This window comes from Plectropomus leopardus, chromosome 3, assembly GCF_026936395.1.
Source record: "Plectropomus leopardus strain MGB_pleo_1.0 chromosome 3, ASM2693639v1, whole genome shotgun sequence".
In the NCBI taxonomy this organism is placed as follows: Eukaryota; Metazoa; Chordata; class Actinopteri; order Perciformes; family Serranidae; genus Plectropomus; species Plectropomus leopardus.
Window position 1 is genome coordinate 35,404,342 of NC_142178.1, and position 24,424 is coordinate 35,428,765.

At 37.4% G+C, this 24,424-nt stretch overlaps 1 protein-coding gene across 2 annotated transcripts; it reads right to left on the bottom strand.

Moving 5' to 3' along the window:
• Positions 1 to 18,761: 18,761 nt before the first annotated feature.
• On the bottom strand, positions 18,762 to 23,329 carry LOC121942420 (uncharacterized). Of its 2 annotated transcripts, none has more exons than XM_088074590.1 (3): positions 22,928 to 23,329; positions 20,610 to 20,874; positions 18,762 to 19,587 (listed from the first exon to the last, which is right to left on the bottom strand). In XM_088074590.1, exons 1-3 carry the CDS (start codon positions 23,017 to 23,019, stop codon positions 18,913 to 18,915), a joined length of 1,032 nt encoding a protein of 343 aa, XP_087930716.1. In that variant the 5' UTR covers positions 23,020 to 23,329; the 3' UTR covers positions 18,762 to 18,912. The 2 variants fall into 2 exon arrangements, with proteins under 2 accessions (XP_087930716.1, XP_042341554.2); XM_042485620.2 differs by having other exon boundaries at positions 22,867 to 23,307.
• Between the last annotated feature and the right edge of the window lie 1,095 nt (positions 23,330 to 24,424).

A 24,424-nucleotide genomic window follows, 5' to 3' on the forward strand; every position in this document is an offset into this window, starting at 1 on the left:
ATAGCAAAGAAAGTTGCCAAAAGGGCCAAAAACAACATAATTTAGCATGTTGAAAAAATGAACAAAAAAGCAAGGCTATAGTAAGGCAAAAATGTCAAAATTCGACACGTCCCAAAAACAGCTCAATATAGCTTGAAACAGCTTAGAATAGCCTGCAAAAACACGCCATATTAAGAAAAAGTTGCCAAAAGGGCCAAAAACAACATAATTTAGCATGTTGAAAAAAAAACCAAAAAACAAGGCTATAGTAAGGCAAAATGTCAAAATTTTGGCACATCCAAAAACAGTTCAATACAGCTTTAAACAGCTTAGAATAGCCTGCCAAAACACGCCATAGCAAAGAAAGTTGCCAAAAGGGCCAAAAACAAAAGAATTTAGCATGTTGAAAAAATGAACAAAAAAGCAAGGCTATAGTAAGGCAAAAACGTCAAAATTTGACACCTCCCAAAAACAGCTCAATATAGCTTGAAACAGCTTAGAATAGCCTGCAAAAACACACCATAGCAAAGAAAGTTGGAAAAACATTAAAACACCATCATTTAGCATGTCGAAAAAATGACCAAAAAGCAAGGCTATAGTAAGGCAAAAATGTCAAAATTTGGCACATCCCAAAAACAGTTCAATACAGCTTGAAACAGCTTAGAATAGCCTGCAAAAACACGCCATATTAAGAAAAAGTTGCCAAAGGGGCCCAAAAACAACATAATGTAGCATGTTGAAAAAATGAACAAAAAAGCAAGGCTATAGTAAGGCAAAAACCTCAAAATTTGACACGTCCCAAAAACAGCTCAATATAGCTTGAAACAGCTTAGAATAGCCTGCAAAAACACGCCATATTAAGAAAAAGTTGCCAAAAGGGCCAAAAACAACATAATTTAGCATGTTGAAAAAATGAACAAAAAAACAAAGCTATAGTAAGGCAAAAATGTCAAAATTTGGCACATCCCAAAAACAGTTCAATACAGCTTTAAACAGCTTAGAATAGCCTGCCAAAACACGCCATAGCAAAGAAAGTTGGAAAAACGGCCCAAAACACCATCATTTAGCATGTCGAAAAAATGACCAAAAAGCAAGGCTATAGTAAAGCAAAAATGTCAAAATTTGGCACATCCCAAAAACAGTTCAATACAGCTTTAAACAGCTTAGAATAGCCTGCAATAACACGCCATATTAAGAAAAAGTTGCCAAAAGGGCCCAAAACAACATAATTTAGCATGTTGAAAAAATGAACAAAAAAGCAAGGCTATAGTAAGGCAAAAACGTCAAAATTTGACACGTCCCAAAAACAGCTCAATATAGCTTGAAACAGCTTAGAATAGCCTGCAACAACACACCATAGCAAAGAAAGGTGGAAAAAAGGCCCAAAACACCATCATTTAGCATGTCGAAAAAATGACCAAAAAGCAAGGCTATAGTAAGGCAAAAATGTCAAAATTAGACACGTCCCAAAAACAGCTCAATATAGCTTGAAACAGCTTAGAATAGCCTGCAAAAACACGCCATATTAAGAAAAAGTTGCCAAAAGGGCCCAAAACAACATAATTTAGCATGTTGAAAAAATGAACAAAAAAGCAAGGCTATAGTAAGGCAAAAATGTCAAAATTCGACACGTCCCAAAAACAGCTCAATATAGCTTAAAACAGCTTAAAATAGCCTGCAAAAACACGCCATATTAAGAAAAAGTTGCCAAAAGGGCCAAAAACAACATAATTTAGCATGTTGAAAAAATGAACAAAAAAGCAAGGCTATAGTAAGGCAAAAATGTCAAAATTTGACACGTCCCAAAAACAGCTCAATACAGCTTGAAACAGCTTAGAATAGCCTGCAAAAACACGCCATATTAAGAAAAAGTTGCCAAAAGGGCCAAAAACAACATAATTTAGCATGTTGAAAAAATGAACAAAAAAGCAAGGCTATAGTAAGGCAAAAACGTCAAAATTTGACACGTCCCAAAAACAGCTCAATATAGCTTGAAACAGCTTAGAATAGCCTGCAAAAACACGCCATAGCAAAGAAAGTTGGAAAAAGCCCAAAACAACATAATTTAGCATGTCGAAAAATGACCAAAAAGCAAGGCTATAGTAAGGCAAAATGTCAAAATTTGGCACATCCCAAAAACAGTTCAATACAGCTTTAAACAGCTTAGAATAGCCTGCAAAAACACGCCATATTAAGAAAAAGTTGCCAAAAGGGCCAAAAACAAAAGAATTTAGCATGTTGAAAAAATGAACAAAAAAGCAAGGCTATAGTAAGGCAAAAACGTCAAAATTTGGCACATCCCAAAAACAGTTCAATACAGCTTTAAACAGCTTAGAATAGCCTGCCAAAACACGCCATAGCAAAGAAAAGTTGCCAAAAGGGCCAAAACAACATAATTGAGCATGTTGAAAAAATGAACAAAAAAGCAAGGCTATAGTAAGGCAAAAACGTCAAAATTTGACACGTCCCAAAAACAGCTCAATATAGCTTGAAACAGCTTAGAATAGCCTGCAAAAACACGCCATAGCAAAGGAAGTTGGAAAAACGGCCCAAAACACCATCATTTAGCATGTCGAAAAAATGACCAAAAAGCAAGGCTATAGTAAGGCAAAATGTCAAAATTTGGCACATCCAAACAGTTCAATACAGCTTGAAACAGCTTAGAATAGCCTGCAAAAACACGCCATATTAAGAAAAAGTTGCCAAAAGGGCCAAAAACAACATAATTTAGCATGTTGAAAAAATGAAAAAAAAAGAAAGGATATAGTAAGGCAAAATGTCAAAATTGACACGTCCCAAAAACAGCTCAATATAGCTTGAAACAGCTTAGAATAGCCTGCAAAACACGCCATATTAAGAAAAAGTTGCTAAAGGGCCAAAAACAACATAATTTAGCATGTCGAAAAAATGAACAAAAAGCAAGGCTATAGTAAGGCAAAAATGTCAAAATTCGACACGTCCCAAAAACAGCTCAATATAGCTTGAAACAGCTTAGAATAGCCTGCAAAAACACGCCATATTAAGAAAAAGTTGCCAAAAGGGCCAAAAACAACATAATTTAGCATGTTGAAAAAATGACCAAAAAGCAAGGCTAAAGTAAAGGCAAAAATGTCAAAATTTGGCACATCCTAAAACAGTTCAATACAGCTTTAAACAGCTTAGAATAGCCTGCCAAAACACGCCATAGCAAAGAAAGTTGCCAAAAGGGCCAAAAACAAAAGAATTTAGCATGTTGAAAAAATGAACAAAAAGCAAGGCTATAGTAAGGCAAAAATGTCAAAATTAGACACGTCCCAAAAACAGCTCAATATAGCTTGAAACAGCTTAGAATAGCCTGCAAAAACACGCCATATTAAGAAAAAGTTGCCAAAAGGGCCAAAAACAACATAATTTAGCATGTTGAAAAAATGACCAAAAAGCAAAGGCTATAGTAAGGCAAAATGTCAAAATTGACACGTCCCAAAACAGCTCAATACAGCTTTAAACAGCTTAGAATAGCCTGCCAAAACACGCCATAGCAAAGAAAGTTGCCAAAAGGCCAAAAACAAAAGAATTTAGCATGTTGAAAAAATGAACAAAAAAGCAAGGCTATAGAAGGCAAAAATGTCAAAATTTGGCACATCCCAAAAACAGTTCAATACAGCTTTAAACAGCTTAGAATAGCCTGCCAAAACACGCCATAGCAAAGAAAGTTGCCAAAAGGGCCAAAAACAACATAATTTAGCATGTTGAAAAAATGAACAAAAAAGCAAGGCTATAGTAAGGCAAAAACGTCAAAATTTGACACGTCCCAAAAACAGCTCAATATAGCTTGAAACAGCTTAGAATAGCCTGCAAAAACACGCCATAGCAAAGAAAGTTGGAAAAACGGCCCAAAACACCATCATTTAGAATGTCAAAAAAATCACCAAAAAGCAAAGCTATAGTAAGGCAAAAACGTCAAAATTAGACACGTCCCAAAAACAGCTCAATATAGCTTGAAACAGCTTAGAATAGCCTGCAAAAACACGCCATATTAAGAAAAAGTTGCCAAAAGGGCCAAAAAACAACATAATTTAGCATGTTGAAAAATGACCAAAAGCAAGGCTATAGTAAGGCAAAAATGTCAAAATTTGGCACATCCAAAAACAGTTCAATACAGCTTTAAACAGCTTAGAATAGCCTGCCAAACACGCCATACATAGCAAAGAAAGTTGCCAAAAGGGCCAAAAACAACATAATTTAGCATGTTGAAAAAATGAACAAAAAGCAAGGCTATAGTAAGGCAAAAATGTCAAAATTCGACACGTCCCAAAAACAGCTCAATATAGCTTGAAACAGCTTAGAATAGCCTGCAAAAACACGCCATATTAAGAAAAAGTTGCCAAAAGGGCCAAAAACAACATAATTTAGCATGTTGAAAAAATGACCAAAAAGCAAGGCTATAGTAAGGCAAAAATGTCAAAATTTGGCACATCCCAAAAACAGTTCAATACAGCTTTAAACAGCTTAGAATAGCCTGCCAAAACACGCCATAGCAAAGAAAGTTGCCAAAAGGGCCAAAAACAAAAGAATTTAGCATGTAGAAAAAATGAACAAAAAGCAAGGCTATAGTAAGGCAAAACGTCAAAATTTGACACCTCCCAAAAACAGCTCAATATAGCTTGAAACAGCTTAGAATAGCCTGCAAAAACACACCATAGCAAAGAAAGTTGGAAAACGGCCCAAAACACCATCATTTAGCATGTCGAAAAAATGACCAAAAAGCAAGGCTATAGTAAGGCAAAATGTCAAAATTTGGCACATCCCAAAAACAGTTCAATACAGCTTGAAACAGCTTAGAATAGCCTGCAAAAACACGCCATATTAAGAAAAAGTTGCCAAAGGGGCCCAAAAACAACATAATGTAGCATGTTGAAAAAATGAACAAAAAAGCAAGGCTATAGTAAGGCAAAAACCTCAAAATTTGACACGTCCCAAAAACAGCTCAATATAGCTTGAAACAGCTTAGAATAGCCTGCAAAAACACGCCATATTAAGAAAAAGTTGCCAAAAGGGCCAAAAACAACATAATTTAGCATGTTGAAAAAATGAACAAAAAAACAAAGCTATAGTAAGGCAAAAATGTCAAAATTTGGCACATCCCAAAAACAGTTCAATACAGCTTTAAACAGCTTAGAATAGCCTGCCAAAACACGCCATAGCAAAGAAAGTTGGAAAACGGCCCAAAACACCATCATTTAGCATGTCGAAAAAATGACCAAAAAAGCAAGGCTATAGTAAAGCAAAAATGTCAAAATTTGGCACATCCCAAAAACAGTTCAATACAGCTTGAAACAGCTTAGAATAGCCTGCAATAACACGCCATATTAAGAAAAAGTTGCCAAAGGGCCCAAAACAACATAATTTAGCATGTTGAAAAAATGAACAAAAAAGCAAGGCTATAGTAAGGCAAAAACGTCAAAATTTGACACGTCCCAAAAACAGCTCAATATAGCTTGAAACAGCTTAGAATAGCCTGCAACAACACACCATAGCAAAGAAAGTTGGAAAAACGGCCCAAAACACCATCATTTAGCATGTCGAAAAAATGACCAAAAAGCAAGGCTATAGTAAGGCAAAAATGTCAAAATTAGACACGTCCCAAAAACAGCTCAATATAGCTTGAAACAGCTTAGAATAGCCTGCAAAAACACGCCATATTAAGAAAAAGTTGCCAAAAGGGCCCAAAACAACATAATTTAGCATGTTGAAAAAATGAACAAAAAAGCAAGGCTATAGTAAGGCAAAATGTCAAAATTCGACACGTCCCAAAAACAGCTCAATATAGCTTAAAACAGCTTAAAATAGCCTGCAAAAACACGCCATATTAAGAAAAAGTTGCCAAAAGGGCCAAAAACAACATAATTTAGCATGTTGAAAAAATGAACAAAAAAGCAAGGCTATAGTAAGGCAAAAATGTCAAAATTTGACACGTCCCAAAAACAGCTCAATACAGCTTGAAACAGCTTAGAATAGCCTGCAAAAACACGCCATATTAAGAAAAAGTTGCCAAAAGGGCCAAAAACAACATAATTTAGCATGTTGAAAAAATGAACAAAAAAGCAAGGCTATAGTAAGGCAAAAACGTCAAAATTTGACACGTCCCAAAAACAGCTCAATATAGCTTGAAACAGCTTAGAATAGCCTGCAAAAACACGCCATAGCAAAGAAAGTTGGAAAAACGGCCCAAAACAACATAATTTAGCATGTCGAAAAAATGACCAAAAAGCAAGGCTATAGTAAGGCAAAAATGTCAAAATTTGGCACATCCCAAAAACAGTTCAATACAGCTTTAAACAGCTTAGAATAGCCTGCAAAAACACGCCATATTAAGAAAAAGTTGCCAAAAGGGCCAAAAACAAAAGAATTTAGCATGTTGAAAAAATGAACAAAAAAGCAAGGCTATAGTAAGGCAAAAACGTCAAAATTTGGCACATCCCAAAAACAGTTCAATACAGCTTTAAACAGCTTAGAATAGCCTGCCAAAACACGCCATAGCAAAGAAAGTTGCCAAAAGGGCCAAAAACAACATAATTTAGCATGTTGAAAAAATGAACAAAAAAGCAAGGCTATAGTAAGGCAAAAACGTCAAAATTTGACACGTCCCAAAAACAGCTCAATATAGCTTGAAACAGCTTAGAATAGCCTGCAAAAACACGCCATAGCAAAGGAAGTTGGAAAAACGGCCCAAAACACCATCATTTAGCATGTCGAAAAAATGACCAAAAAGCAAGGCTATAGTAAGGCAAAAATGTCAAAATTTGGCACATCCCAAAAACAGTTCAATACAGCTTGAAACAGCTTAGAATAGCCTGCAAAAACACGCCATATTAAGAAAAAGTTGCCAAAAGGGCCAAAAACAACATAATTTAGCATGTCGAAAAAATGAACAAAAAAGCAAGGCTATAGTAAGGCAAAAATGTCAAAATTCGACACGTCCCAAAAACAGCTCAATATAGCTTGAAACAGCTTAGAATAGCCTGCAAAAACACGCCATATTAAGAAAAAGTTGCCAAAAGGGCCAAAAACAACATAATTTAGCATGTTGAAAAAATGACCAAAAAGCAAGGCTATAGTAAGGCAAAAATGTCAAAATTTGGCACATCCCAAAAACAGTTCAATACAGCTTTAAACAGCTTAGAATAGCCTGCCAAAACACGCCATAGCAAAGAAAGTTGCCAAAAGGGCCAAAAACAAAAGAATTTAGCATGTTGAAAAAATGAACAAAAAAGCAAGGCTATAGTAAGGCAAAAATGTCAAAATTAGACACGTCCCAAAAACAGCTCAATATAGCTTGAAACAGCTTAGAATAGCCTGCAAAAACACGCCATATTAAGAAAAAGTTGCCAAAAGGGCCAAAAACAACATAATTTAGCATGTTGAAAAAATGAACAAAAAAGCAAGGCTATAGTAAGGCAAAAATGTCAAAATTCGACACGTCCCAAAAACAGCTCAATACAGCTTGAAACAGCTTAGAATAGCCTGCCAAAACACGCCATAGCAAAGAAAGTTGCCAAAAGGGCCAAAAACAAAAGAATTTAGCATGTTGAAAAAATGAACAAAAAAGCAAGGCTATAGTAAGGCAAAAACCTCAAAATTTGGCACATCCCAAAAACAGTTCAATACAGCTTTAAACAGCTTAGAATAGCCTGCCAAAACACGCCATAGCAAAGAAAGTTGCCAAAAGGGCCAAAAACAACATAATTTAGCATGTTGAAAAAATGAACAAAAAAGCAAGGCTATAGTAAGGCAAAAATGTCAAAATTCGACACGTCCCAAAAACAGCTCAATATAGCTTGAAACAGCTTAGAATAGCCTGCAAAAACACGCCATATTAAGAAAAAGTTGCCAAAAGGGCCAAAAACAACATAATTTAGCATGTTGAAAAAATGACCAAAAAGCAAGGCTATAGTAAGGCAAAAACGTCAAAATTTGACACCTCCCAAAAACAGCTCAATATAGCTTGAAACAGCTTAGAATAGCCTGCAAAAACACACCATAGCAAAGAAAGTTGGAAAAACGGCCCAAAACACCATCATTTAGCATGTCGAAAAAATGACCAAAAAGCAAGGCTATAGTAAGGCAAAAATGTCAAAATTTGGCACATCCCAAAAACAGTTCAATACAGCTTGAAACAGCTTAGAATAGCCTGCAAAAACATGCCATATTAAGAAAAAGTTGCCAAAGGGGCCCAAAAACAACATAATGTAGCATGTTGAAAAAATGAACAAAAAAGCAAGGCTATAGTAAGGCAAAAACCTCAAAATTTGACACGTCCCAAAAACAGCTCAATATAGCTTGAAACAGCTTAGAATAGCCTGCAAAAACACGCCATATTAAGAAAAAGTTGCCAAAAGGGCCAAAAACAACATAATTTAGCATGTTGAAAAAATGAACAAAAAAGCAAGGCTATAGTAAGGCAAAAATGTCAAAATTTGGCACATCCCAAAAACAGTTCAATACAGCTTTAAACAGCTTAGAATAGCCTGCCAAAACACGCCATAGCAAAGAAAGTTGGAAAAACGGCCCAAAACACCATCATTTAGCATGTCGAAAAAATGACCAAAAAGCAAGGCTATAGTAAAGCAAAAATGTCAAAATTTGGCACATCCCAAAAACAGTTCAATACAGCTTTAAACAGCTTAGAATAGCCTGCAATAACACGCCATATTAAGAAAAAGTTGCCAAAAGGGCCCAAAACAACATAATTTAGCATGTTGAAAAAATGAACAAAAAAGCAAGGCTATAGTAAGGCAAAAACGTCAAAATTTGACACGTCCCAAAAACAGCTCAATATAGCTTGAAACAGCTTAGAATAGCCTGCAACAACACACCATAGCAAAGAAAGTTGGAAAAACGGCCCAAAACACCATCATTTAGCATGTCGAAAAAATGACCAAAAAGCAAGGCTATAGTAAGGCAAAAATGTCAAAATTAGACACGTCCCAAAAACAGCTCAATATAGCTTGAAACAGCTTAGAATAGCCTGCAAAAACACGCCATATTAAGAAAAAGTTGCCAAAAGGGCCCAAAACAACATAATTTAGCATGTTGAAAAAATGAACAAAAAAGCAAGGCTATAGTAAGGCAAAAATGTCAAAATTCGACACGTCCCAAAAACAGCTCAATATAGCTTGAAACAGCTTAGAATAGCCTGCAAAAACACGCCATATTAAGAAAAAGTTGCCAAAAGGGCCAAAAACAACATAATTTAGCATGTTGAAAAAATGACCAAAAAGCAAGGCTATAGTAAGGCAAAAATGTCAAAATTTGGCACATCCCAAAAACAGTTCAATACAGCTTTAAACAGCTTAGAATAGCCTGCCAAAACACGCCATAGCAAAGAAAGTTGCCAAAAGGGCCAAAAACAAAAGAATTTAGCATGTTGAAAAAATGAACAAAAAAGCAAGGCTATAGTAAGGCAAAAATGTCAAAATTAGACACGTCCCAAAAACAGCTCAATATAGCTTGAAACAGCTTAGAATAGCCTGCAAAAACACGCCATATTAAGAAAAAGTTGCCAAAAGGGCCAAAAACAACATAATTTAGCATGTTGAAAAAATGAACAAAAAAGCAAGGCTATAGTAAGGCAAAAATGTCAAAATTCGACACGTCCCAAAAACAGCTCAATATAGCTTGAAACAGCTTAGAATAGCCTGCAAAAACACGCCATATTAAGAAAAAGTTGCCAAAAGGGCCAAAAACAACATAATTTAGCATGTTGAAAAAATGACCAAAAAGCAAGGCTATAGTAAGGCAAAAATGTCAAAATTTGGCACATCCCAAAAACAGTTCAATACAGCTTTAAACAGCTTAGAATAGCCTGCCAAAACACGCCATAGCAAAGAAAGTTGCCAAAAGGGCCAAAAACAAAAGAATTTAGCATGTTGAAAAAATGAACAAAAAAGCAAGGCTATAGTAAGGCAAAAACGTCAAAATTTGACACCTCCCAAAAACAGCTCAATATAGCTTGAAACAGCTTAGAATAGCCTGCAAAAACACACCATAGCAAAGAAAGTTGGAAAAACGGCCCAAAACACCATCATTTAGCATGTCGAAAAAATGACCAAAAAGCAAGGCTATAGTAAGGCAAAAATGTCAAAATTTGGCACATCCCAAAAACAGTTCAATACAGCTTGAAACAGCTTAGAATAGCCTGCAAAAACACGCCATATTAAGAAAAAGTTGCCAAAAGGGCCAAAAACAACATAATTTAGCATGTTGAAAAAATGAACAAAAAAGCAAGGCTATAGTAAGGCAAAAATGTCAAAATTCGACACGTCCCAAAAACAGCTCAATATAGCTTGAAACAGCTTAGAATAGCCTGCAAAAACACGCCATATTAAGAAAAAGTTGCCAAAAGGGCCAAAAACAACATAATTTAGCATGTTGAAAAAATGAACAAAAAAGCAAGGCTATAGTAAGGCAAAAATGTCAAAATTTGGCACATCCCAAAAACAGTTCAATACAGCTTTAAACAGCTTAGAATAGCCTGCCAAAACACGCCATAGCAAAGAAAGTTGGAAAAACGGCCCAAAACACCATCATTTAGCATGTCGAAAAAATGACCAAAAAGCAAGGCTATAGTAAGGCAAAAATGTCAAAATTAGACACGTCCCAAAAACAGCTCAATATAGCTTGAAACAGCTTAGAATAGCCTGCAAAAACACGCCATATTAAGAAAAAGTTGCCAAAAGGGCCCAAAACAACATAATTTAGCATGTTGAAAAAATGAACAAAAAAGCAAGGCTATAGTAAGGCAAAAATGTCAAAATTCGACACGTCCCAAAAACAGCTCAATATAGCTTGAAACAGCTTAAAATAGCCTGCAAAAACACGCCATATTAAGAAAAAGTTGCCAAAAGGGCCAAAAACAACATAATTTAGCATGTTGAAAAAATGAACAAAAAAGCAAGGCTATAGTAAGGCAAAAACGTCAAAATTTGACACGTCCCAAAAACAGCTCAATACAGCTTGAAACAGCTTAGAATAGCCTGCAAAAACACGCCATATTAAGAAAAAGTTGCCAAAAGGGCCAAAAACAACATAATTTAGCATGTTGAAAAAATGAACAAAAAAGCAAGGCTATAGTAAGGCAAAAACGTCAAAATTTGACACGTCCAAAAAAAACAGCTCAATATAGCTTGAAACAGCTTAAAATAGCCTGCAAAAACACACCATAGCAAAGAAAGTTGGAAAAACGGCACAAAAAAACATAATTTAGCATGTCGAAAAAATGACCAAAAATGCAAGGCTATAGTAAGGCAAAAACGTCAAAATTTGGCACATCCCAAAAACAGCTCAATATAGCTTGAAACAGCTTAGAATAGCCTGCAAAAACACGCCATAGCAAAGAAAGTTGGAAAAAGCATTAAAACAACATAATTTAGCATGTCGAAAAAATGACCAAAAAGCAAGGCTATAGTAAGGCAAAAATGTCAAAATTTGGCACATCCCAAAAACAGTTCAATACAGCTTTAAACAGCTTAGAATAGCCTGCAAAAACACGCCATATTAAGAAAAAGTTGCCAAAAGGGCCCAAAACAACATAATTTAGCATGTTGAAAAAATGAACAAAAAAGCAAGGCTATAGTAAGGCAAAAATGTCAAAATTTGGCACATCCCAAAAACAGTTCAATACAGCTTGAAACAGCTTAGAATAGCCTGCAAAAACACGCCATATTAAGAAAAAGTTGCCAAAAGGGCCAAAAACAACATAATTTAGCATGTTGAAAAAATGAACAAAAAAGCAAGGCTATAGTAAGGCAAAAATGTCAAAATTCGACACGTCCCAAAAACAGCTCAATATAGCTTGAAACAGCTTAGAATAGCCTGCAAAAACACGCCATAGCAAAGAAAGTTGCCAAAAGGGCCAAAAACACCAGAATCTAGTATGTCGCAAAAATGACCAAAAATGCAAGGCTATAGTAAGGCAAAAATGTCAGAAAATTATATGTCCAAAAAATAGGTGAAAATAGCTGAAAACTGCATTAAAAAGCATGCAAAGACACGCCATAGCATAAAACGCTGCAAAAACGACAAAAAACACCACATTTTGGCATGTCGAAAAAATGAAAAAAGCAAGGATATAGAAAGACAAAAATGTCAAAAAATGACATGTCCCACAAACAGCTGAAAAAAGCATTGTTAGTATTTATTCTTATGATTATGCATCCTCCATAGTTAGTTTGAGACTCTTGGCTACCTCAATTGAAGACCTACCTGTATATCGCATAGTCTTTGTGTCTGCAAGCTGACCATGGATACCTGAGCTGGACCAGTGCCAGTAAATTTAGCAACCTCATTCCTCATGCCTCATTCCTCAAAAGAAGTCTAGTACCTGACATGTTTGTAATTGATACCTACCATCTATGTCACAGCATTGTATAAATATTACTGCCTTTCTATGTGATCGGTGTCAGACAACTTTTTATGTTATATGTCAGTTAGTCTGTGTTTAGTGTTGTCTTTGTCTGGGCTGACCCGAACTCTCTTCTTTGTTGTACTTGTTCTTATTTGTAGTCTTCACTTACTTCATCTTTGTACTCATCTTCAATTATGTTGTACTCATTTATTGTGCTCATGTCCATTGTACTTGTAATTGTAATTGTATACTCATGCTTTTACTCATATTAAACGTGTGCTGATGAAAACTTTAACAGGTGACTCCATCCTTCAGAACTCATGACAGCAAACTTATACTATCAAAAACTGAAAACTGCATGAAACAGCATATTGCAACATGTCATGACATAGAATTTTGCAAAATCGCACATAAACTCCCTATTTTGGAATGTCGAAAAAATGAACCGAAAAGCAAGACTATAGTAAGGCAAAAATGTCAAAATTTGACATGTCCTAAAATTAGCTAAAAGGATTTGAAAACAGCTTACAATGGTCTGCTAAGACACACCATAGCAAAGAAAGTTGCCAAAAGGGCCAAAACACCATAATTTAGCATGTTGAAAAATGACCAAAAATGCAAGGCTATAGTATGACAAAAATGTTGAAATTTGACACGTCCCAAAGAGAGCTCAATATAGTTTTACAGCTTAGAATAGCCTGCAAAAACACACCATAGTACAGAAAGTTGCCAAAAGGGCCAAAAACGAAAGAATTTAGCATGTCCAAAAAATGACCAAAAATGCAAGGCTATAGTAAGGCAAAAATGTCGAAATATGACAAATCCCCAAAACAGCTCAAAAAAGCTTTAAACAGGTTAGAAGAGCCTGCAAAAACACGCCATATTAAGAAAAAGTTGCCAAAAGGGCCAAAAACAACATAATTTAGCATGTTGAAAAAATGAACAAAAAAGCAAGGCTATAGTAAGGCAAAAACGTCAAAATTTTACACATCCCCAAAACAGCTCAAAACAGCTTTAAACAGCTTAGAATAGCCTGCAAAAACACGCCATAGCAAAGAAAGTTGGAAAAACGGCACAAAAAAACATCATTTAGCATGTCGAAAAAATGACCAAAAAGCAAGGCTATAGTAAGGCAAAAATGTCAAAATTTGGCACATCCCAAAAACAGTTCAATACAGCTTTAAACAGCTTAGAATAGCCTGCAAAAACATGCCATAGCAAAGAAAGTTGGAAAAACGGCCCAAAACACCATCATTTAGCATGTTGAAAAAATGAACAAAAAAGCAAGGCTATAGTAAGGCAAAAATGTCAAAATTAGACACGTCCCAAAAACAGCTCAATATAGCTTGAAACAGCTTAGAATAGCCTGCAAAAACACGCCATATTAAGAAAAAGTTGCCAAAAGGGCCAAAAACAACATAATTTAGCATGTTGAAAAAATGAACAAAAAAGCAAGGCTATAGTAAGGCAAAAATGTCAAAATTCGACACGTCCCAAAAACAGCTCAATATAGCTTGAAACAGCTTAGAATAGCCTGCCAAAACACGCCATAGCAAAGAAAGTTGCCAAAAGGACAAAAAAACAACAGAATTTAGCATGTCCAAAAAATAACCAAAAATGCAAGGCTATAGTAAGGCAAAAATGTCATAATTTGACACGTCCCAAAAACAGCTCAAAACAGCTTTAAACAGCTTAGATTAGCCTGCCAAAACACGCCATAGCAAAGAAAGGTGCCAAAACAGCCAAAAATGAAAGAATTTAGCATGTCGAAAAAATGACCAAAAATGCAAGGCTATAGTAAGGCAAAAATGTCAAAATTTGACACGTCCCAAAAACAGCTCAATATAGCTTGAAACAGCTTAGAATAGCTTGCAAAAAAAACGCCATAGTAAAGAAAGTTGCCAAAAGGGCCAAAAACGAAAGAATTTAGCATGTCGAAAAAATGACCAAAAATGCAAGGCTATAGTAAGGCAAAAATGTCGAAATATGACAAATCCCCAAAACAGCTCAAAAAAGCTTTAAACAGGTTAGAAGAGCCTGCCAAAACACGCCATAGCAAAGAAAGTTGCCACAAGGGCCAAAAACACCATAATTTAGCATGTCGAAAAAATGACCAAAAATGCAAGGTTATAGTAAGGTAAAAATTTCAAAATTTGACACGTCCCAAACACCGCTCAAAGCACCTGGAAACAGCTTAGATCAGCCTGCCAAGACACATCATAGCAAAGAAAGTTGCAAAAAAGAGCCAAAAACACCAGAATTTAGCATGTCAAAAAAATGACCAAAAATGCAAGGCTATAGTAAGGCAAAAATTTTGAAATTTGGCACGTCCCAAAAACAGCTCAATATAGCTTTACCCACCATAGAAATCCCTGCAAAAATACGCCATAGCAAAGAAAATTGCCAAAAGGGCCAAAAACACCATAATTTAGCACATCGAAAAAATGACCAAAAATGCAAGGCTATAGTAAGGCAAAAATGTCAAAATTTGACACGTCCCCAAAAAAGCTCAATATATCTTTAAACAGCTTAGATTAGCGTGCCAAGATACGCCATAGCAAAGAAAGTTGCCAAAAGGGCGAAACAACAACAGAATTTAGCATGTCCACAAAATAACCAAAAATGCAAGGCTATAGTAAGGCAAAAACGTCAAAATTTGACACGTCCCCAAAACAGTTCAAAACACCTTTAAACAGCTTAGATTAGTCTGCAAAAACACGCCATAGCAAAGAAAGTTGGAAAAACAGCCCAAAACACCATCATTTAGCACGTCCAAAAAATGACCAAAAAGCAAGGCTATAGTAAGGCAAAAATGACCTAAAAACAGCTCAGTATAGCTTAAAACAGCTTAGAATAGCCTGCAAAAACACGCCATATATGCCATAGTATGGCAACAATATCAACTTTTGACTTGTCCCAAGAACAACTGAAAACAGCTCAGAATAGCATAAAATAACGTGCTGAGACAGTCCATAGCATGAAAACGTGTAAATATGGCCAAAAATAAACCCATGGTCTGGCCATGGTATAGTTTGTCAAAAAATGTCAAATTTTGACATCATGAAAATGGCTGAAAATTACAAATTATAGCCTGTAGAGATGCGTTATAGTATAAAAAGTGGAAATAGAGGCCAAGAAAGACCAAAACCCTCATAATTTAGCACGTCAAAAAAATGTCCGAAAACGCTATAGTATAGTATGTCAGAAATTGTCAAATTTTGACACGACAAAAAAATGGCTGACAACGACATATTATAGCTTGTAGAGACGCCTCAGTATACAAAGTGGAAGTAAAAGCCAAGTTACAATTTAACATGCAAAAAAATGGCCTGCTAAACTATGACTTTTTTTCGATACAAAAAAACACAATCAACGACAAAAAACAACGGCTTTTTCTGATGTTTATTCCATTTACTTTTTTTTTTTAATCTGTCATGAGGTTCTACTGCAAATTCCTAACAAACCTTTAAAAACAATGGCATATTTATGAAACCAGTGTTGGTGTATTTTATTGTGCCAGCATCCCAAGGTGAAAACATTGCAAATATTTTATACAATAGTTGAAAAAGAAAAACAGTTCAAAAATAAGAAAAAAGGGACCATTTACAAGATTACAAACACAGCACTGCATGGAGTTCTTCCATAACTCTCACAGGCCAAAGTACAATTCTCCACTTACTCACTTGATGTCTCCTCTGCTACAACCATGACACAACTGACTTTACCTGGCCGAGATAGCCCCTGTAAACTCATAGCCCCTCCCTCTGGGCATATCGCATGCAGAAAATACTACAGTTTACTTAATTACACAGCAGAGAAATACTTTACAGCCCCTCATACTTTTAAAACACATTCATATAACCAAAGCAAGTCGATAATCTCACAAATCAACACTAAACATAATAAACAAAATTTTGCAAGCCACATGACACTAAGCTCACAAGAGCCCTTAATGCAATTTGGCCCTGTTTTGCCAGTCAAACCCCAGAATGGAAGACAACAGGTGAGCCTACAATATCTGGTGAGTGTATGTGAGAATGTGTGTAGGTGTGTGTGAATGTATGCGCATGGATGGAGCAGAAAAACTGAGTGTGCACCCTCGGTCGCAGTGTTGAAACAGGTATGTGGGAAAAGAGATTGTCGTGAGATATCTTTAAATACTTATGAAACACGGAAGGGAACACAAAATGTGTGGCGTGTGTGTGCATGTGTGTGCTTGTGTGTGCATGTGTGTGTATGCGCTGGCCGCAGCCAAAAGCACAGTGGCCTCCTCCCAGTACCTTGCTAGTCACTCCCTCATCTCCAGCACAAACTGCACCACCCCTCTGTCACTCTGCATGATGACAGGACTCACAGCACTTCCGGAGCAGATCCAACAGCCCCTAAACGTCCCGGCCATACAATAGTTCAAAAGGGGAGAAGCCACTTGACACCTGGGGTACCTCACGTTAGGCGAAGCACAGAGACGGCAGTCAATGTCCCCAGTCCTTGCAAAGTGTCAGCCACAAACTTCTGCAGCAGTTTCTTCAATGTGTGGTTGAATCTTTCAACCAGACCATCAGTCCGTCACTGTCAAGGTCTGGGAGCGGTTGAACACCAGGTTTCGCCAGAGCATGAGTGATAGCAGGAAAAGAAACAATTGCATTCATTTCCCCTTTCTCCCCAGAGTCAGTTTCTGTTGGCTGGTCTTCCAGCAGCAAGTCCAGGAGCACAGGTAAGTCCCAGTCTAAGAGGACAGAAACAGGTAACTTTTCAACCACCCCAGCAGTCAACAGGTAAGGCTGTCCATCAATAATAACAGTTAAGTCAGTTGTGGGGTAGTGATGCTTATCCCCATGAACACACAAAAAGTCCTCCTGCCTGCTATAGTCCACACTGCTTAGTGGTACCGGATCCTGTCTAACCAGAGACATGAAACCTTCACTGTCCAACAGAGCCATAACTTGCAGGCCATTAATAGTCACAGTCTTGTGGCACTATAACTTCACCTTCCCATTATCACCTCGGGTCAGTGGGCATAGCAAGTGCCAGCAAGCTTTGCATAATGGACACACATATGTTTTTGGCCTGGCTGTTGACAGTTATAACAAACAAGGTCCTTACCGAGTCCTCGTTGGTTTGGGGCAGAGCTGGGGTAACCTGGAGGCTCCTGGATAGCCTCTCCCTTGGCTGGGGTTATGGTCTGTGTGCTGCAATGTTGGGGCGTGCAGTCGGTCCTCCTCTCCAAGTGTTGAGGGACTGCAGGCCCAGCTTGGGAGAGATGAGACCCTCTGTTGACTCATGCTCCTTCACCCAGGTCCTCACTTCCAAGGGGAGTGCCCGAAGTAGCTGCTCCAGCACAATGGTTGCGCCAATCTCCTCCTTGATAGGCTGCTCCAGTTGAATCCATCGCCAGCTTTTCCCTCTGAGGGCTGCTCAGAGGGAAAAACAATAATCACAATTATTCTGATTGATATTGAAATTACGATTATTAAACATGATAACTCACTGGCCTCCAGAACATCATGCAGTTATTGAACATTAACTGGTGTTTTTAACAGTGGATGTCCTTTAACTTTAAATGCCTACAAGTGAACTGAAAACAATGAAAGCTTTGTGTTGCAGCCATGACTTGCACATCTTGCACATTACTGTAGTTTTTTCACATTCACATAATAATACAACCTAACCCAACTAATAAAATTTAACAATACATAGAAGTTACTGTATCAATAACAGCAAAATGAATTTTGAATTGGGATCAATGATTGTTTCACTAACTCAGGAGAGACTCACCAGACAGACATTTCTCCATTATCTGTTGAGAAGCAGTTGGTTGTAGATGTAGTGGTGTCACTACAATGAGAAAAGTTGGTCCACCTTAACAGTCCACCTTAAGGGAGCCTGGTGTGTTTCCAGTGGTAAGCTAAATTACCTTGCTAACTTCTGTTACTTTAATCAGCAGCTGGCGAGCTAGACATGAGAACATGTCTCGGGTCTTTCGGAGTTGTAGCATTTATTCTCTGACAAACAGCTTTAACTGTTTGACACATCACACAGTCACGTTTCACTTCATACTCTCTGCTCCTCTCGCTGCAGCCTCACTATCACTGGCACATACACGTCTGCTCTCCCCGCTCAAGCTGGTTGTGGCCCGTGCTGTCTCTCTCGCTGCACACGCTGTCTGGATCCAAAATCAGACAATGAAGTTTCAAAAGAACCAGATAGGCAGCACACTCGGACTCGCTGTTTTCAACCTGTGCTGAAACTTCTGTTTGGACTTTGGAGCATGAGGAAAAGGGTGCGCTTGATATACAAAATAAAAGACAAAGTGGGAGCAAAATTGTAAGACTCATGACTGGGTAATTCCTGATTCTGACAGTATTAGCGGTAATGACAAAGTCAAAGTGGTCATCAATCTTTGTGGAAATTATGTTTAATTTTGAAGGTGTATCTGTTATTTTACATTATTTTTTCATTCCTAAGGCACAGAGGAATCTCTTTTACATCGAAGAGTAACCATAAGGAGTTTACATGCATGTGTATGAATCCAACTATAGTTAACAGCATTAAACCTGAGTAATTTTAATGTGGAGTTCCTTCAGATTTTCTAAGCTGGATACAGGTCCATCTTCTGAGGTCACATATCCAGGATATGTGGGGTAAAACTGGGGGGGTGCTGTGGGTTTAGAGGAGCTATCTCCTGTCCCTGATGATGAAGGTTGAAACAGTGGAATTAACTTGGCATGAGCGTAGTCAATCTCAAAACCCTCAAAGATAAGTCCCGTCCCCCAGGCACCCAACCCTTCCTCAAGAACCCTGGATGCCCTCCAGGTTGCCAGCACCAGTCCCTCATAGTCGTCTTTGTCTAGTCTGAATATATCAGAGGTCAAAGGTCGGCGTGGGACCAGCACAGTAAAGCCAGGTGAATTTGGGAAAGGGGTGAGAAAGGCCACGTGACCTTCGTCTTCCCACACCCGCCATTGCTGCTCTTCCCCACGAACGATGCGTGAAAACAGTCCAGGATGAGCTGGATCGTCGCCAAGGAAAGTCAGATTGGGCGGGGCGTCAGGTAACGGGAGCCTGGCTCGAATCTTGGTTTGGATTTCAGTCAGGCTGGAGTCAGTCCATCGAGGAGCAGTCTTGGAGGTGCAGTACCCAGGGTCGTGGGCGTTGTGCTCCTCTTCTCCTGCCAGGTGAGGGCGCCACTCTTCATCCAGCCCATGTAGGGGAAGGACACAAATCTGCATAATAAAAAACAGAAGTGTTTCTAATTACGGAAATCAAATCCGTCAAATACAGCATGAAATCAGCTAAACTAATAGTTTTTTTTAGGAAATATATGTTAGGGAATGTAAAACAGTGTGAATTTAGCTTCCTTGCTTTTGTCTTCCCTCAGCAAATAGTAATAAAAATAAACTTTTTTTCCTATTCTTAATTTACATTACTATTTGAAAGAAACCCCAAAAATGTAAATGATGAGCAGTCTTAAAACAAAACAACAAAATATTTTCATTTTTTCAAATAATAGTTTCTTAAAAATATTTTTTAAATTTATGGATGACTAATCAACTCAAAATGCATAGTTTATTCTAACAAGGGTTATTATCATAAATCACTACCCAATTTCCCCATGAGGCTTTGAGAACACACCTATGAGCGTCATGGGAACTGAATATTTTTGAATTGCCCTGTTGCATGAAGCATGATATATAAATAAAGCTGCCTTGCCTTTTGCATTATGATGTCACCGTGTATATAAAATGTCATCAATTCCTTTTATCCCACTACATTTGTGGGAACTTTTATTAGTGTATAAATTATTCAGTTATGGCCAAAAACACGATTTGTGAGGTCACAGTGACCTTTGACCTTCGACCACCAAATTCTAACCAGCTCATTTTTGAGTCCAATGACACATTTGTGCCAAATTGGAAGAAATTCCCTCAGAGGTCACAGTGACCTTTGACCTTTGACCACCAAATTCTAATCATTTCATCGTTGAGTCCACTTGGACGTTTGTGCAAAATATGACAAAATTCATTCAAGGAGTTCTTGAGATACTGCTTTCATAAGAACGGGATAGATGAACGGACGGACAGCCCAAAAACATAACAATGACGCAGAGGCCAAAAAAAAAAAAAATAGAGAGCTCAGTGGCGGCAATACTTTCTGTCTGGCAGCTTAAATCCTAAAATATGTCTTTACATGCACTGGTTGCAATGTACAGTTAACCAGTCTATCCACTGTTCAAAGAGTCCCTCACCTGAGCCGGTCTGTCTCTGTGGGGCCTGCTGACCAGCGCACACCTCCGAACCCCCAACCTGTCACACAGCAGCTCTGCGACGGCTCTCGCCCCAAACAGCCAGGACAAGAACTCCTGCTGCTCCAGGTGGAAGACGCTGCGTCCGACGCCGCCAGGTGTGCTGCGCTCCAAGATTACAGAGCCCGGGGTCCAGGGCCGGGGGTGCAGGTAGGCCACCAGACCCTCTGACTCCCAGATGACAAAACGGGAAATAGTGGAGGACATTCTGCAGAGCCAGTGGGGAGCAGAGGAGACGATGGAGGGTAAAGGGGAGGTCAGGAGATGTTTTATGTATTACATCTATTAAAAGTACACATTGGTGGACATTAGTGTTATGACACTGTGATTATGTATGTAGAAAGATTAGGACGCTGAAAAGATTATAGTATTTTTTCAATTAAAAATTTTAGTAGGTCTTAAAGTATGGGTGGTCAAATTAGATTTCTGATATGTTAATATGTTGTACGTGTAAATATTTCTTTTCTTTCATAGGTCAAATAGATGTTTAACTTTCATGGTCAACAAACTGTAAGAGACACATGACCAGAAAATAAGCCGTCCTTATAATTAAACTATGTCTTGATTTAACTGTAACTAATGGCTTTTGCTAATAAATGTTCATTTTCATTAAAAAGAAAAACAAAATTGCAGTTTGTATTAGAAAAAAAATCATATTTTAGTGCAAATCTGTGAATACCACAGACTCTATGGTGCACTCAAGTATTGCACAGTTCCTAGAAACCTGTAGTTTTACTTCAATATTCACAGTTTATGTTACTTTATACTTCCACTCCACAACATTTCAAAGGGAAATATTGCACATTTTACTGCACCACTTTTATCTGACAGCTGAAGATGTAATGATCTAAAAAAAAAATGATATAAGCTACATAAGAGTGGTTAAAATCAGCTCCATCTCAACCAAATATAATAGTAAAACGATATGTGCACATGAATGTATCAGCAACGATTGTTCACTACTACAAAGTGAAATAACCTAACACTCACAGGTTCAATTATTTTGTATGACAAACTATGAATTTTAATAGATTACACTTATTTTTCTGCAAATACTTTAATACTTTTACTTTAGTGAAATTTGAAATGCAGGATCTGTAACTGAGGATTGTTATAGTGTGATATTTACTTAAGTAGAGGATTTCTTTCACTGCTGATCAGTGGTGAATGCACACAGCTGTTGTACAGTAAAGTTTTGTATTAATGAAGATGATTTTAAAATAAAGTTGACACATTCTTTTTGATATTTTTAGAAGAGCATCATGGTTGTTTCTCTTTTTTTTTGGACAAGCAAAAGGCTGAGGTGTTGGATTTTAAAACTGTCCATTGTCATAAAATCTCAGAATACTACATTTAACCCTTTAAAACCTGATATCTTTGACAAACGTGGGAAGAAGACAATGAGCAACTTCAGTCAAAAATTAAAATACACACAAGAAAATTAAATAATATAAGCATAAAATTAAATAAAATACCCCACCACACCCTAAAAAAGACAAACAAACTAAAAATGGTAAAGTAAAAATAAAAGAAATGAACTGGTTAAAAATTATAATGATTCGATTCAAATACATTTAATATTTTCTACACAGTTCTCTTAAAATTAAAGGTTTAAATACTACTGAAATACATCTGAAGGCAGCACAAAAAAGTGATGTCAATCCGGATCCGAAGTGTGCAGAAGTGCAAAAAAAGTGCAAATCCCAGCAGTGTATCACATATGACACAATTATCATGTGATGGCAAGCAAGCGAGGGCTCGTGAAATATTAACATGTTGGTATTTTTTTTCTTGGATTAGTCTTGGTTGTCTGAAATATTATCATCCTACGGTTGGACAGTTACAAACAAACAGCTTAACCTTGTCAAATAAAACAATAAAAGTTAGTATGACTGTATAATTTAGATTTGTTACTTGGGGTTTGCTCACTAATTTTGCTCGTGATAGTCAACAAATGTCACACTGCAGTAAAAACGGGGATATGAGTAAATGACATATATGCCGATTGTGTCTGTAGATTCAAAACAATAATAAAACAGCCTCAGAGATTCTGTTATTTAAGTTTTGACTGTGAGAAACGGGTCACAATCCTAAAACACTCGTTTTTACAATGGAGTTTGGTTCGTTTATAATCTGCCCAATTGAGAAGCCGTCGCGAGCAGAGGGTATTTTAGCGTTAATAATTCAAAAGTTGACCCACCTTTTAACGATGCACCCTGTAAACAGCATAAAGTAACGTGGATGTCGATGCAACAGCCGACCTGCTTTCTGCTCCTCTCGGCTCGTAGTAAAACGTCGCGTTGTGACCACAGACAGCTGGCAGTGTGGAGACGACGGTCCCGCCTCGCCACATCCGTCAGTGCGAGGAAAAAAAGGAAACTGACATTTTAAATAAACTTTTGGCTGGAAGGAAAACACAAACTCATAACTTTACCGCCTCATGACTGCAACTTCCTGGCATTTGACAACTTCTTCCTCTATAGAGTAGGACGTTTCACAACCAATCTTAAAGGCGCATTACCACCACCTAGAGGACTGGAATAAGAGCAGGACACAGGCAGGAAAAACACTGGATCATATCAGTTAAACTTATTTTTCAGTAATGCAATCCCAAAACGATTTCCTAATGTAATGTTGTCTAGATGTTACACCCAAATACGGACCTCTAGCATGAGAAATGACAGTAAAGGGGGTAAATTATTATAGACAATACTTTAATGACAAACATGTACAATTCATATTCTCCCACTTTACTATCCTCAGGATTCACCCAGGCTATGACTACACAAGGCAGGGGTTAAATTTCACTTCACCCCAGTGTTCACAATAATACGTTGGTACTCTGTGTTAACATCTTTCCAAAGTTTCCACACGTGATTGCGGTCACTGCAAACATTCAAATGTTACAGCCACATTCAAACAGCAAAATAATACTCACAAAAACAGCCTTAGGCCTGTCAGTTCTTTCTGCATTTCAATGTCTCAGTGTTCAAGAAACGCCAGCATGGAGAAACACGTGCGCCTGCCTCACTCAACCAGCCTGAACCAACCTTGCAGCCTCTGTTCCTCTTACAGGTGGTGGTATGTATAACCACACGTCACTAGGTGTTGCCCTTCCTCTATTCTGGGTGCCACCTGCCACATAAAGTCCAGATTTTATATGCCAGCAAATTCTGGCTGTTTGGTATATGTATGCACAGGCGGATTACGAGACACTGGGCCCCTGGGCTCAGATATGCAAAAAGATCCACCACCTCTTCATCACAGGAGGAAGACACATCGACTTTGTCATGGTTTTGCTTCTTTTGTGGTTGTTGCTTTGCTTCTTTCTTTTATTGTTTTTCTTACACCCTTTAAAGCCCCTCATGAAGCTTTGGTGGCCCTACTGGGGGTCAGGACTGCCAGGTTGGGAACCAGTACTATTAGTGTGTCCTTAATTCTTTAAAGTCAACTAAATTTATTTATTTATTTATTTTTTTATTATTTATTTATTTATTTTATTTTTTTTTTTAATTATTTTTTACGTTATTATTCAGGATATAAAATCTGACAGGATAAGGGCACAGTAAAGACCTGAACCTAAGCTACATTTACAGAACCTTCACTCTCTGCTTAACACCCTAACCCTGCATTAGAAAAGTACAAAGTTAATGAAAGGGCAAATAAAACAATGGCTAAGCAGCAGGAGTAAGAAAACACTGATTATTTAAAATCAAACAAATATACATAATACAGAGAATTGTATAAAAAGTGCCTAA